The 15,616-nt window shown below is 34.1% G+C and overlaps 2 protein-coding genes across 3 annotated transcripts; both read right to left on the bottom strand.

The window, feature by feature from the left end:
• Positions 1-627: 627 nt before the first annotated feature.
• On the bottom strand, positions 628-9,150 carry LOC111808507 (protein TIC 40, chloroplastic). 2 transcript variants are annotated; one of them, XM_023694528.2, is made up of 14 exons: positions 8,779-9,150; positions 8,577-8,676; positions 8,299-8,356; positions 8,158-8,175; positions 7,320-7,569; positions 6,326-6,426; positions 6,178-6,232; positions 5,774-5,852; positions 4,482-4,522; positions 3,662-3,707; positions 2,417-2,511; positions 1,731-1,834; positions 1,617-1,664; positions 628-1,056 (listed from the first exon to the last, which is right to left on the bottom strand). In XM_023694528.2, exons 1-14 carry the CDS (start codon positions 8,972-8,974, stop codon positions 997-999), a joined length of 1,251 nt encoding a protein of 416 aa, XP_023550296.1. In that variant the 5' UTR covers positions 8,975-9,150; the 3' UTR covers positions 628-996. The 2 variants fall into 2 exon arrangements, with proteins under 2 accessions (XP_023550296.1, XP_023550294.1); XM_023694526.2 differs by having other exon boundaries at positions 6,178-6,241; positions 8,779-9,148.
• An 828-nt stretch (positions 9,151-9,978) lies between these two features.
• On the bottom strand, positions 9,979-13,431 carry LOC111808141 (N-alpha-acetyltransferase MAK3). The gene is made up of 4 exons (XM_023693953.2): positions 13,097-13,431; positions 12,872-12,992; positions 12,057-12,112; positions 9,979-10,437 (listed from the first exon to the last, which is right to left on the bottom strand). Exons 1-4 carry the CDS (start codon positions 13,298-13,300, stop codon positions 10,228-10,230), a joined length of 591 nt encoding a protein of 196 aa, XP_023549721.1. The 5' UTR covers positions 13,301-13,431; the 3' UTR covers positions 9,979-10,227.
• Between the last annotated feature and the right edge of the window lie 2,185 nt (positions 13,432-15,616).

The following is a 15,616-nucleotide window of genomic DNA, read 5'->3' as shown; positions in this document are numbered from 1 at the left end:
GGTAGAAATTCGAGTTTATGATGTATTAGGGGAGGTAAGCATGCCTAGCTGAATCTTTTTCAATTGGTTAAAGTATTATAATTTCGATCTCGAGTTTTGAGTCTCCAATGATTTTAAAGTAGAGGATTACCACCGCCTATTCGTTATTTTTTTCAAAATATTTGAGGAATTTTAGAAATAGCAAAAGCATGTATATAGATACTAGGGTTGAAGTTGATGGCTTTCATGCCATCGTTGCCATATTTTCAAAATGAAACCTAAACTTAGAGCACACATTGGTAGAATTTACAGCAAGACCTAGGAAGAGTATCCTAAAAACTGTTCTAGAAGCCTTACAAGAGCACCAGTTGTGGCACGGTTAAGCAGGTAAGCGAGAGCTTGCTCGTGCCCTAAAGCCTTACCCTTCTACCCATTATTAATCTTCATTCTGAATTTAACATGTCAAAATCACAAAATCCAAAAGTATTTTTTATCTTCATCCTGATCCGTTGAAGGGCTCCAGCATAATAATAGCACAGCTCATATTTGCCAGTTGATGATCCCATCAATCAGGAAGAAAGGGTAAGTCAAAATATACATCACTCAGCAATCCTTCCAATGATGTCATTCAATTGAGTCAAATAGGAATACGCCAAAATTACTTATAAATTACATCGACTTGCTTAACATTTCAAGGAACTTAAAAGAATCTTACAATCTAACCACACTATGTGAAAAGGAGGTACCTATGACGTTGATAAAATTCATGATCTCCAGATAGTAGTAATACACAGAAAACATAGTTTAAGAAAGGAAAAAAGAATTAACTCACCCAGAAATTCCAATATATTTCTTGTAATTGAAGCAGGTGAGACCTTACTCAGCTAACTTCATTTCGAAAAGGAAGATTACTTCCCCAACTTATTTTGCAATGGGACGGGAAGCATGCTCTCAATCTTCCATATTCGAGTCACGTTTTGTCATATACTAATCAATAATTAAAATAGGCTACAACTATCATGGTGCTCCAGAAACCCCGGGAAATAGTTCTGATATCTTATTGAAGACGTCCATAACCTAAAAGGACAATAAGGGAAAAAAAAAAGGAAAGAATAAAAGAAATGAGATTGAGTGATAACAACTGTTACTTTCTAAGGAAATAAGGCAGCGGAAATCAATACTCATTGCAGGAGGAGAAATATAAGTCCAAAAATATTACATCAAGCATTTAACAAAGACAAACGAAACAATTTGTTGCTAGTTTTTTTTTGTTTCAAGGCTGTGTGGGTAGGGAATTCGAATCTCCGACCTCTTAGTCAAGAGATACATGTCTTAACCAGTTAAGTAATGTTCAAATTGGCAATAAAAAGGAATAAAAAATACTGTTGTTATTTTCTTTTTAACTGAAAACTTCGTCAGCATGAATTGAATAAGATGAACAGCATCATCCAGCTAAACGACAAATCTACAGACCATATACCACAACAGAAATTGACTGTTCCATTATTGCTAAATAGAATTGATGTGAACAAAACTAGAAAGGCATGAAGTGAAGCTGAGAATGAACGTGCTAACTAAAAATATATACTAACAATATGCAATATTATGCAATATTATGCAATATCAATTTAACGTACCTCTTTGTCATTTTGATACTTCGTTATGCTCAGTGGATTTTGTGAACACTGCAAAAAGCAAAATAGGAGTGTTATGTTTGAACCAAAAACTAATAAACCTTAAGTAGAACATACATCCATGATGGCTGCTTGAACTCTTGGATTTTGGAATGCCATTGCGATTTCAGGATTAGCCATCATTTTTGAAATAACTTCTTCAGGTGTCATCCCAATTTGATCTGTCAAGTTTCCAGAAATAAAGAGTAAGCCTGTCTATTATTATTGCTTTTTTTTTTTTTTTTTTTTTTTTGTGCGTGTGGTGGGGGGAGGGGAGTTTTCTGCCAAATAAGTTTTCCAAATAGAAAAACAGTTTTATTCTTAAAAACATAAAATTTGTTTCAAAATCTCATTTCTAAACAGGAATCAAGTAACTCACCTAAACATATAGATATACTAAATGAAGCATTCATGAATCTTATTGAAACTAAAATTCAAAGAATATATTTAAATCAATTTCAGTGAAAAGAGAAAATGACATCGGCATCAGAAAACCAAAACTGAAGCCAATTTTACGGACTTCTAAGCTTATAAATTATTTTGACAAAAAAGAAAAACAAGAAGATGTTGGTCCATAATTTTTAAGAGTGGGAATATATGATTGCAACAGTCATAGAAAATAAAAAATACTATCAACATTTCAGACATATATGAAATATTTGATGCACAGCAAATCCAACTAGAGAGTAGTGATCAAGCCATTTAACTCCCAAGATATAACCATTGACAAAATGTACAAAATCAAAGAGATCGACTTGACTGACCAAATTGCTGCTTAACTTCGGGGCTGCTAAGATCAAAGTTTTTCAAAGAATCCATGAGGCGATCGTCCCATTGAGGGCTTCCACTCATATTGTTACTGTGAATAATGATTAAAGCAGGGGAAAAAAATCACGTTAGAAGACAGCGTTGTGTCGCATACTTCAAACATATTATGACTCTAGTCCAATGGAACCAAGTATTTCACACAAATAAATAATCTCCGTCCCTCGCCCCGTTTAGCTAACGGAGAAAAATCTCTCCTCACTCCATCCTCATTCCCCATTTAAACGGGGATTCCCCACCCCATTCGGGACAGGTCCCCAACTCTGCCAACAAAGGATGCACCATTGCAGGAGCAACACAAAGGAAAAGTGTCTTTGAATAAGGTATACAGTATTGGCATTCCCCTACAAAACCAGCCACACTAAAATTAACCTTCCTAGGGATTTTAACCTCCCAGAGGGATGAAAGAATGGAGTTGGTTTGGCATAGGGAAGGAACATACAACACAGGAAAAAAGAACGAAAAGAAAAGCCCATGAAAGAGTCGAGAGGTCCAAAACCTAGAGTCCCTTCTCTCTTGGTACACGTGATCAGATCACACACACAAAAAAAAAAAAGGAACGAAAGAAAGAAAGAAAATTTGTCATCTCTAACGCCTGTCTATCAAAAAGAGGTCGTCAGAAGCCCAAGAAAACAAAGAGGTATCTAAGGACAATGAAGTGGAAACCACAAAATGCGATTTCTTACTCGAAAGATAATAAAGACACGGAGCAACTCACAAAAGTGGCTCAAACATTGTACAATTGACTTAAAACGCATTTTCACAGTTCAGTAAACCATAACAAACTCACTCTTCAAATTCCAACCTAATATGGAAAATAGGATCTTAGCCACTTGCATTATGCATTTAAATTACTAATAATGCTTATGGGATAAACATTCGATTCCAACATCACCAAGCATGTTCTGCAGTTTGATATCTTACAAAAATGTTCAATAAAATCAAATGTAAGACTGTATAGTTTAGAAAGTATGAAAACGACGCTGTCACAAGTCACTGTAAGATTTTAGGAGCAAACACAAGAAAGCAAAGAAAGCAAAAGCACGAAGAAAATAAGAGATTGATCAGTAATTTTTTTTTACATGAATGTTAAACTGACATAATATATAAGAAGCCTTTGGACAGAATTAAATAATTATTTCTTTAAAGAAAAAAAAAAAGAAGAATAAATAAACAGAACTTACAGCATTTCTTCTAATTGTTGACGATATAATGGATTTTGCATCATCCCTATTCAAAATATTTCCATCAATAAGTGATACCTTGTAGAAGATTAAATTATAGAAACTGGTCAAGTAAAATTTAAAACTAAGTTGCCAATCCTCCAAGTATGCCCCAAAAGAAAATCACAGAAACTCCAGAAATTTAATCTCGATTGTGAAGATCACAATAAATGTTTAGAAATCCCAAATTAATAGTAAATATCCGTCATCTGAATTTAAGTAGTAGTATCGCTATAATATGTGTACTATAATAATTATACTTCCAAGCTGGGGTTGACAATACAGTTAATCCTGTATTGTCCAAAAGAGACCACCAAATTTTTATTCTAGAAGATTAAAATAGAATTGAAAAACTAGCTTGCATCTTGTTAGAATCACTAAGTAAAGTTAATTTCTTCCTTGCATTCACAGTACCCACTAGGTCACACATTCTTTTTTTTTTTCGGTTCATTAATATTGTTCCAACCCCCCCCCTTCAAGGGTTTCTTCTTCCATCTTCAGCAGGAATAGCCCTGCCTCAGCATAACCTCCCCCCTTCAAGGGTATCTTCTTCTAACTTCAGCAGGAATACCCCTGCCTCACATCTTTTTTTTTTTTTTTTTTTTTTTTTTTAATCCGTTAATTTTCATCTTATTTACTTCCAGCATAACCTCCCCCTCCCAGGTTTCTTCTTCTATCTTCAGCAGGAACAACCCTGGGCCTTCATCTTGACTTATTCCCACCTTTCTCATTGCTTATAGAAGGCGTATTGCTTGAAGATTGCATTAATCAATAGACTTACACTTGAATGTTTCTGGATTTCTCATCTCCTCGGGCAGATGGCTGTAAGATGAAAAAAAAAAGTACACGAGCTTTTAGAAATCAACACAAGAAGTACTCAGGAATCAAATTTAGCTGTCAGCTGCTTCAGGAAATTATCATACAAGTTACATGCAATGCAAAAAGGCATACAATAAAGGAACCCAAAAGGCAGAAAAGATATTCACCCAGAAAAAGAAGAAGGTATTGAACACCCGACACATGGTGGAAAGCAGAATTTCATATTCACGTATAATGGAGAGTCTTATGACCAAAAACTTAAATTTAATGGGGAAAAAAAAGAGTTGGTTCAAGGATATTGTTGAATCTGATTCTGGTCCATCCGGAATGTAAATTGATGTACATCATTCTTTCAGATTAACTAATGGTTATCAGTATCAACAGGCAGGGAAGTGGCTAGCTGTTAGGTTTCTGAGTTAGAGAAAATGAGAGAGTAATTATATAGACCTTATTAAAACCTTTATCCCAAAAACAGTTAAAGCAGCTTTCTTTGGAATTTCCCTGATGTGTCTCCTACTGCTGAATCTTCCAAGACTACCCTTAAGAGATTAAATAGGGAAAACCAAAAAGCCTATCCTTGAGTTGGTTGATAAGAGTGCACCAAGGCGATGATTTCACCAGTTAATCTCCAAAAATCTTTCAGAAATTTTTGGAACACGGTTTCTTAAAGATATCATCTGAGTTTGAAATAAGTGAGGTTGTTAACTCCAACACCAATGTCAAAGAGAAGATGGAAGGGATGGAAGAGCACTCATTTTTTCAAAAGGTGGCAGAGTTGCACTTATTTCCTCTCAACATCAAGACTACCGAAAAAATTATCAGATTTCCTTGAGGAGATAAGGCCGCATGAAGGTAGTCATTTACTCAGGTGGAATATTAATTTCCATCATAAAAATTCAAGTGAGCTTGGCTCGGGCAGTATCCAGTATAAAAATCAAGCTTAAATCTCCAAGAGATCATGAAGACCTCCTCTTGATCCTCTTCTCTACGGAACTTTATTATAGTAAGTACAGTTTGGGATGAGTAAACCCGGCAAATTACAGGGCCTAAAGTCACCATCCTTGGATATTTACCACCTAATTGGCTTGAGGGATTGTAAGTTCTTTATATTTACATATGTGAAGCAACGCCTATTCCCACACATTTCTGTTTGCTTCTTTATTTTGAATACAACAATGTGTTTCCACTGATATAAACATACTTATATAGGGGGAAAGCAAAATATGAAGTAGATAAACAGTAAAAGCTGCATACGGATATATCATCTTTTGCACTGTTGGATCTTCCATCATTTTCTCCACAGCTTCCACTGATAAGGTTTTGCCAGATTTTCCTAATAGATGAGAATACCAAAGATTTTATTGAACTTTTTAGTAATAACTAAACTGCAGTAGTACACATTCAATCATGAATGACCTTGCAGCACAAAAACAAGAAAATAGAAGAAATAACCAAAGAAAAATTATGAGACAGAAATATCAAATAATGGGCTTTAAGTAGGTCAAAATTTTCTTAAACTTATTTTTCAAGACTGGGTTTTAAGTTGCCATAATATTTTGTTTTACTTTCTATTTAAGTAGGTCTTATACACCCGGGGGGGGGGGGGGAGTTAATAGAATTAACGGAAGAAATATAATCATTTACTGTTCTCAACTTACGGCTGAATTGTGATCCCTCTGAACCGTTAAATGCCTGCTTTGAAGCAGCTCCATTCTGTGGAAACTTCACAAATAAATCAGAGTAAATTGCCATATCAACGCTAGCCACCATAGCAAAAAAAAAAAAAAAAAAAAAAAAAAAACTTACTTCCACAGGAGGCTGAGCACTCTTTGAAACATCGGTGTCTGTGGCTTCTTCTTTGAATGGACTCTTTTGGTCAGTTTCTTCAGGAGAAACGTCTACAAAAGCTGTGAAAAGAAGTTTCATGAATTTGCCTCCGATCTTGGAAGTCAGAAATTGAAGATATTATAAATCCTTCAGAGTTGTGATACCAAAATGTCATAAAGTTAGATTAATATCTTATAAAGTTAGTTGAGAAGCACATAGACTGGCTTGAGCACCTACAATTTGAATATATGAGCATATATTCACAATACTTGTACTGTGCAGTATGTAGGTAGGTGCAAAGAAATGAAATTATGCCATATAACCTGTTTCACCGATCTTACGAAGCCTGTTCCAAATAAATTGAAGCCTAGACATCGAGGACCTATTTATCTAGGCATACTACTAAGCAAAGTGGTGGGATGTTGCACCTAGAGAGATAAAATAAAATTTTGTCAACTTGAGTACAGCTTAATAGGTTAAGGTATTATGTTATCAACCAAAAGTTGGAGGTTCGAATCCCCACCCTCACGTGTGGTTGAACTAAAAAAAAAAAGAGGATAAGGAAGAATTTCAAAATTTCTTCAAAGGCATCTAATAAATAAACAAATATATATCCATGCATACATAAAATACATATTGTCCGATATCCATGACAACAAGGCAATGAAAGTATTTGAACCAAAACGGCTAGTAATTTCACTAATAAATGCAGGTATCCATAAAGGGCACTTCACCAACTAATCCTGAAGGTTACGGAAGGTTCGCACCCCAATACCAAGATATAAAACCTAGATGATTCCTAGTAAAGCTTATCAACAGAACTAAAATGTAAACCTCGACATTTGTATCCCATATGTTCAAGCCTTCAGTCAAGAGGGTTGTCACTTGGAAGCTCAAAAATGAAATCACAATCAATAAATTCAGAAAAACCAACATATTGAAATAATATAATAGGAGGAGGATCCTTAGATACCAAACTTCTTTGCTTCCATGTTCTCTGTCTCACTTTTGACATTAGTAACTGGCTCGTCTTCAACTTTTGTTGCAGTTACATCAATCGATGCAGCAGTTTCAGAAACAGATGGAGAAACTGCCGTTCCAGTCGCAAATGTCGGAGGTACTGGAAAAGGTGATCCAAATGGTTGTGTAGAATTACTCATCGGGGTGTTTTGAGAATTCATTTGAGACATCATCGTCTTGAAAGCTTGTTGCATTGCATATTTCTGGAATGCAATTACAATAAAATATATAGGAACAAAAGAAACATAGACCGGTCAAGGTTAGTACTGATCGAAGTTGTAACTTATATGCAAGAAGAAAATGGAAGAACAGTCTTATAGGATTGAAAGACCCATGGAAATATAGAAGGGCAAAGGAAAGAAAATGTACTGGAAAAGATTCTGCTTTGGGAGGAGTACATAGAAACATTATTATGTGTACTAGAACGCAAATCCTTTTACAAGAGAAACTGAACTTTTTTATCAGCGACCAATCACTAAAGCTTACAAAAGAAAACGTGCAGAGGGTGGGGATCAATTTATTAATGAAAGAACTTTTGTTATTCACCACCTTCGTCCGACAACAAAAGTGCAGAAAGTTCTGTATAAATGAATGATACAACTTTTCAATGGTCAACAACTCCATGGACAATAAACTAGTATCGTGTAGAACCCCAAGCATAAAGAATAACATTTCAGAAGAATATCTGTGCAACTTCAAGCAATAAGAGAGCTATGGAAGACTGACTCCAGCAGGAAAAAAGCATATATAAGGCACAATCATAATCCCATACCTTGTAGAAGAAAACTCACCTTTAAATAAGAAGCCACCTGCAAATTTTTTTTTTACAAATTGTTAAAAGAACATTCGACCTAAAAGATTGTTGCTAAATTCAATAACTTCCACATTCAAAAAATATATAGTTCAGACATACAGGTTTCGTTCTCACTCACCCATGTAAATAATGCTGAAAGCCCAACACCAACGCCAACCCAAAAGAGAGGCGACCCTCTAAAAAAGATGACAACCATAATGGTGAAGATTTATAAAAATAATAAGAAAAAACAGAGCAAACCTGCCAGGTGAATCTAAGGTACTGAACTTAGTTCATGTCATATCCATTCAATCAAATCCGTGTCTTATGAGATTTAAAAAAAAAAAAAAAAAAAATCGTAGAACTGAATTCCAAAAACCTACAATAAAAACGAAAGATAAGGCAACGAAAATTTACACATATGAGGAGGGAGGAGGAGCAGATACTGATGGAACACCAACAGAAGACGATTCATTGCTAGTAGTCGAAGAAGAAACACTTGCAAACCGTTCAGCCACTGCTTTTCACGACAGTAAACAAAACAGAGAACAATCAAATACGGAGTGAATATTAAAAGTGACGTTCAAACATCATTTTCAACGGAGAATTCGAATATTACCGACGATACGGTGGTTGGATCGACGATTAACAGCAGAAGCAAGAATTCTGGGAGGATACTTAATCCTGGAGCTTGCCAAGCGCCTGCTTCCACATAATTGATTGGTTCTAGTGGGAGTGGATATAGAAGAAGTAGAAGAATATCCGAGGAAAACAAATTTGGGAGAAGATGTTAGTGCTAAATTGAGCCTATCCATTGATTTGTTGTTCCGTTTGCTGGAATGATGAACAGTGAATGATTGAAGAAGAAGAAGAAGAAGAAGAAGAAGAAGAAGAAGATAGGCTTGGAACCCTTGAACAGCTTTCGGTCTAGTTCAGAGAGTGAAAACCGAGCTACCTTTCTGGGGACAGATCACTGCTGGCCTTGATTTGATTCAGTGGTCCTGATCGTCTGCCCGCGGGCTTATGTTTAATCTATGTGTTTTTTTTTTTTTTTTTTTTTCCAGCTTTTTAATGTTTTATATTTATTTTTTAATGGTAATTTTGAATTTTATCTCAATATATAAGAACAAAATATAATATACTTTATCAAGAAAGATTTCAAAATATTACCTTTTTTACTTCAATTAATTTAAAATTATTATGATGAGTGAATTTTAATAGTAAAAAAAAAAACTACATGAAAAATAATTTAATTCTATTTATTTTGAATTATTCCATAGGAATTAAAGATTGAAAATGTATAAATATTAAAAATTAACCGAACAGAAATCAGATTCAAGCCCCGAATAAAAATGTAACACTTTTGAATTTGAATGATTAAATGAAAATTAAATGTCAAAAATAATTTAAAATATAATATTTTAAAGTTTATAAACATGATTAAAATGATATTCAAAATAAGAGAGTATTTTCTCTATTATTTATAAACTTTCATTTACCTTATAAATTAGGTAAATGCCAATAAAATAATATCGCCTATTTGAATTATTAAAAAAATAAACAATCTAAGATATAGGCATAATTGAAACCCATACCTGTTTTTTATTCAAGAACGTGTGCGTGTGCGTGTGCGTGTGCGTGTGCGTGTGCGTGTGCGTGTGCGTGTGCGTGTGCGTGTGCGTGTGCGTGTGCGTGTGCGTGTGCGTGTGCGTGTGCGTGTGCGTGTGCGTGTGCGTGTGCGTGTGCGTGTGCGTGTGCGTGTGCGTGTGCGTGTGCGTGTGCACCATCCATCTTTGATCCCCATCTCAAATAAACAAAATAACCCAAAACTGCTTGTAACTTCATTACAAGTTTAAAGTGTGATCACAAATAGCTAAATTTACAGCATAAACAACTTTCTAAAGCTCTATCGACTTCTAACAACCAAGGAGAACATCAGAGAGATATCAGAGGCTTCAATGAAATTTAATGCACAACATCACATGGTGGACAAAGTAATTATAGAAGGAAAGGGTGAATAGTGTTCACAGCTTAGTTTCAAGTCGAGATGGATACCGTAGCGTTCACGTTATAAACCATCGTTATCCCTCTGATGATCGGCTCTGTTCGCTATCGAAGGCAAGGATGGGTGTGAGTCCATGCGTGGAAATAATAGCTTTAGACGAAATGCATCAACTCCGTTCAAGTAATAATGGAAGAGTCGTTTTGCCCTGATAAACCCGAGACGACCATATAGTGCTAGTGCTCCTTTATTTGTAACTTCAGCTTCTAATGTGACCTTGAGAACAAACAACATGAGATGGTAAGTTAGCATGTCAACTTCCTTTAAAACAAAATATTCCATTACCTAAAATACAGATTAAGAAAGGAGAGAAAACAAGTAATCCTCTCTCGTGAGACCGAAGAGATTACAGAAAACGGTGCTAATAACAAGAGTGGTTGGAGACGTGTAATATGAGAAAAGCAACATGAAAAGAGTTCGCCAATGTAACAGCCCAAACACACCACTAGCAGATAGAGTTCCCCTTAAGGTTTTTAAAACACGTCTGCTAGAGAGAGGTTTCTACACCCTTACAAAAAATGTTTCGTTCTCCTCCCCAACCGATGTGGGATCTCACAGCCAAACAATTCGAAACATATTAAGAAAACGATAGCCAAAACTGTTCTACAGAAATGAACACAACACGGTACCACTTGGTTCAATTTGTCAAATCAAATAAACAAAGATACGAGCTACTCAAGGCAGTAATACTGCAGGTAAATTCAACAGAAGCCGTGAATCTCAAAGTCAGATCAAGTTCCAGCTATTTCCATACCATCAATTCAGGATAACTCCCCAAGAACATTCCTCCAGGTAAATATGAGCCACATTCAACACAATTTAACATCCTAACTTGAGAGTGCATTATCTCCATTAAACCGAGAGTGTCGAGAACAAGTTACGCACATATCATCAAATTGACAAATCCTACATGATTGTTGCCTAGCTATACAACATTGGAATGGAGAAAATAGATATTAATATCAAAGAATGGTGACCTTGAAACCATAAACCCATGGTCCCAGAAGTAAACAAGTTCGCATCATTTTTCCACACCTTAAACTTTCTTATAGTTAGGATTAGAAGTGGAAATGAAAACCTATAAACCCTATATTTGTAGCATGTTTTCCCTTATCTGTAAATGATCGTTTTCCCATATACGAAAATCTTATATTTGATTCGATGCATAGAAATCAAGATCATATCATTTTAACTTAATTTATTTGATAGTTAGGACTCTCAAAGAAATACTCGATAATTCGAAGTAGCTAGCCCCAAGGAGTTTCAAGGTCTTTTACCCCTATTCTACCAGACCTTCGGGTTCGCTTTAATAAATTCATCACTACTTTAGATAATTTCCTTTGGATCCTTCTCATATATTCCATTTTCTCCATTGTAAGTGAACGAAGGTCAACTTAATAAAGCCAATTTTCCTTCCAACTGTCGTATAAAAGGCATTGGCTTGTATTGAAACAGAGCTTGATGGAAGCGGATGTATCCAAATCCAACTTACTAAGCAATGCCAAATAGGCATAGGGGATTGAAAGAGATCTTGTCTTGAAAATACCACTTAGGATCTAAAGGAGATAACATAACAAGTATAATATTGCATATGCAACACGTGCTCGAGCTTCTTTTCTTTTGTAAAAGGTCAAATTACTTGATGGTGCAGGCTATACAGCCATCCACTATTAACTAATAGTTCAGTGATTTGAGTAAGAAAGTAACAAACCAAACTATATAATATAGAGAAGAGAACGCACAAGTTATTTGCTTCGACTCCTTTAATGAATTAATAGAGGAAATAAATATTGGAACACACGACAGAGGAAATACCATAATTGATGTCAATATACCTCATCACAGCCTGATTCCATCATGGCTTTTATAGACCTCGTGACGAGCTCGGTAGCTACAATATCAAGAGAAATAATTATGATAATGAAGATCTATGAACCCTAATTGGTTTGTGACAAAAAAAGGTGTATTAAAACTCATTTAAGATAGAAAACATTATGAAGTACTGTACATGTTATGCATACAGATAAATCATATTCCAGTCGACTAAAGAAGGAGAAAATTGGGATCACAACCCAAGAGTATCAGCCATTCTTGACAAAGATCGTTGATGTAACGGCCCAAGCTCACCGCTAGGAGATATTATCCTCTTCGGGCTTTCCTTCAGGGTTCTTAAAACGCGTCTGCTAGGGAGAGGTTTCCAAATATACTCGTTCCTCTCTCCAATCGATGTGGGATCTCACAATCCACCCCCCTTTGAGGCCCATCGTCCTCGCTGGGACACTGCCCACTGGCTCTGATACCATTTCTAACGGCCTAAGCCCACGGCTAGCAGATATTGTCCTCTTTAGGCTTTCCTTTTCGGGCTTTCCTTCAAGATTCTTAAAAAGTGTTTGCTAGGGAGAGGTTTCCACACGCTTATAAAGAATGCATTCGTTCCTCTCTCCAATTGATGTGGAATCTCACATTTCTAACAATGATATCGTATTCTAATATCATCTAAATCCAAGTAAGTCATACAAATAAGCCATGCAACGAAATTACAGCAACAAATAAATGGGCAGAATGACAAATCAATCTTACAAGGAAAAACTAAACCATAGAATTCATTTATCAACAACCACTTCTCAGAAACCAGAGAAAAAAATTTTACCGATGCCTTTTCCTCTATAGGGCTTGATGACAACCAACATGGCAATGTACCCTCTGAAAGCCCCCCGATGCTCCCCCATCTTACAAACCACCGTCCCGACACATTTTCCCCTATGGAAGGCCTGGGGAAACAACAAAAATAGAATGAATGGAACAGAAATTAAAGGGAATCGCGACAATCACGATCTAATTGGTCAGAGATTTGATACAAAAGCGAGATTAATACCAGGAATGAAAGTTGGGGCCAGAGGTATACGAAATAACGATAAGTGAATATGGAGTAGGGCTCGCTGAGTTCTTGATCAACCAGATTCATGATCAGAGGTAAGTGATGCTCACCGCCATAGCTTACGTACTCAATCTCCGATGCATCAAATTCAACTTTCCTCGTTTCTCCTCCTTCTACCACACCGTCCAATTTCGCTTCCATTCTCTGATCTTCTCACCGGAGACTGGTACGTCGCCTGAAGGAATCCGGCCGAATTTTGGAGTATTAATCGGTAAGAGAGAACTTGAATGCCCTCAAAGTATTGAAGCCCACGTTCCCTATAAAATAAAAATGCTGATTAATTTCAATTATTCAAATTACTAAATAAGTCGAGGTCTCGACACAAATTTCGACATATGGCTCTAGAGTTAAGTCCGTTCGTATAAAATATGAAAGTTAGCTAAATTTTGTGTCAATCAAACGCCCGATAAATGCTTCATAAGTCCATATGACCGATGGCTAAAATTACGCCTACTCCAACTATACTAAAAATGTACTATAGGGAGGCATAGTGTTAGCTGTCTACTACTCTCAGGCTATGTATCCTAAGTGAGCCACCACATGGCACAAACGTTTGTCATGTTGTGGGCGAGTGTCACAACCGTACTAAAAAACAGTAAGTTGTGACCTCCAATGGCAGTTGATCATAAAGTTGATATGCGAGTGGCTTATACGGTGACGTAAAGGCTGACTAAGAATGTTTCATCCTTAAACACAAAAAATTTAATTGTTCGAGTAAATATTTTGCACGAAACATCTTTAATGCTTTAGCTGTCAATAATAGGTCCTTTTTTTTGCATCGCAACCCTTCACTGTATTTAAAATAAATAAATAAATAAATAAATTTTCAAAACCTAATTTAATGTTTATAAAATAAACTTTAAAAAATAAAAATTAAATAATTATCGAATCACTCGTGGTTTTATACATTTGACTATAAATTTAAATATTTTATTGGCCGGTTAAATCAAGAAAAAAATATAATTTAAAAAAAATGTTATTTTTAAATTTAAATTATAAGAAACCTTAAACAAACTTAAATTCAGTTCTATAAATATGTCCTACCCTATAACAAGGTCGGCAAGTATAGAATAATAAAAAGTTAAATTACAATTTTAAATTACAATTTTATTTATTTGTTTAAAAGATCTTACGTCCTCAAACTATCAAATTATAAATTAAGTCTTCAATTTTTTTTTTTTTAATTCACAAATCTATGAGATTATACATCAAAATTTAAAACTAGGATCTCATTTAGGAGGCTCACCGTGCCCGATGAAAACAGAGAATTATTTTCTCTCACCGTACCAGTCTCATTTTTTTTAATTTTTATCCCGCAAAATTTCCTGTTTATTTGTTGGAGATCGAAATACGGATTCTTTGCAATAAATTAACGGACATCTCTACTCTTGAATATAAAATTCAAATATATATCTAACGTATCTCACACCTAAAATATGAATTAGTAAATACAAAAATTTAAATTTTAAATAATGTATAAAATATTTTTAAAAGATTTCCGCATATATTTAACATGTTAGTTGATGAGTGGGTAATAATGTCATTGATTTATTTTATAATATTAATAATAATTAAAATGATTTTTTTATATAATAATATACATCATATATAAAACTGAAAACTATATATTCTAGAAAACATGATTAAGCAGAAAATCAAATCTATTTTTAATAATTTTTTTTTCTCAATTTAAACCTTTAAATTTTTTTAGTAAAATTTGAAGAGAAAGGCCATCAATAAATAAATAAATAAGTTTTTAAAACAAAAAAATTATAAGTGCTGATAATTTTAGTGGTTTTTAAAAGTTTATTTTTGTTTTTGAAATTTGACTACAAACTTAAATATATAATGAAATAGTAAATAAATGAATTTAAAATTCTTTGTTATTTTAAAATTTAAATGGAAAGAAAATGTAAAATTTAAATTCTCACCGTCTAAACAATCACACATAAAAATTAAATTACAAATTTAATAAAAACACTATTTTGAAGGAATTTAGGTTTATATGTAGTTTCCAATGTTCTAACTATAAATAAAGTTATTAAATTTAATAAAAAATATTGAAATTTAGATTTATATCTATTATCAAACATTTTACTTATAAATTAAATCTTCAAAAAAATTTATTTTTATTTTTTATTTTTAAGATTTAAAAGAAGATATACATTCAGTTTTTTTTTTTTTTTCTTTCGGTAACCACTTACATATAAAATAATAAAAATTAAATTACAAATTTAATCCAAATTTATATTTATATCTAAGATTTTAATTTTATAGGAGTTCGTATAAATTTAGTGTTACATTATAATAAAAATTAAATTATAAATTTGGTGTAAATCCTTATTTAAATGAATTTAGGTTTTTATATATATATATTATTCGAACAGTTTTCAAAATTGGAATTTTTTTATTTTTTTATTTCAAGTTTAATGCGAATGAATTTAGATTAGTTCCTTC

This window comes from Cucurbita pepo, chromosome 13 (genome assembly GCF_057944985.1).
Source record: "Cucurbita pepo subsp. pepo isolate OVF chromosome 13, ASM5794498v1, whole genome shotgun sequence".
Classification (NCBI taxonomy): Eukaryota; Viridiplantae; Streptophyta; class Magnoliopsida; order Cucurbitales; family Cucurbitaceae; genus Cucurbita; species Cucurbita pepo.
The sequence above is the reverse complement of the archived record's forward strand: the minus strand, read 5'-3'. Positions and strand labels throughout refer to the sequence as shown.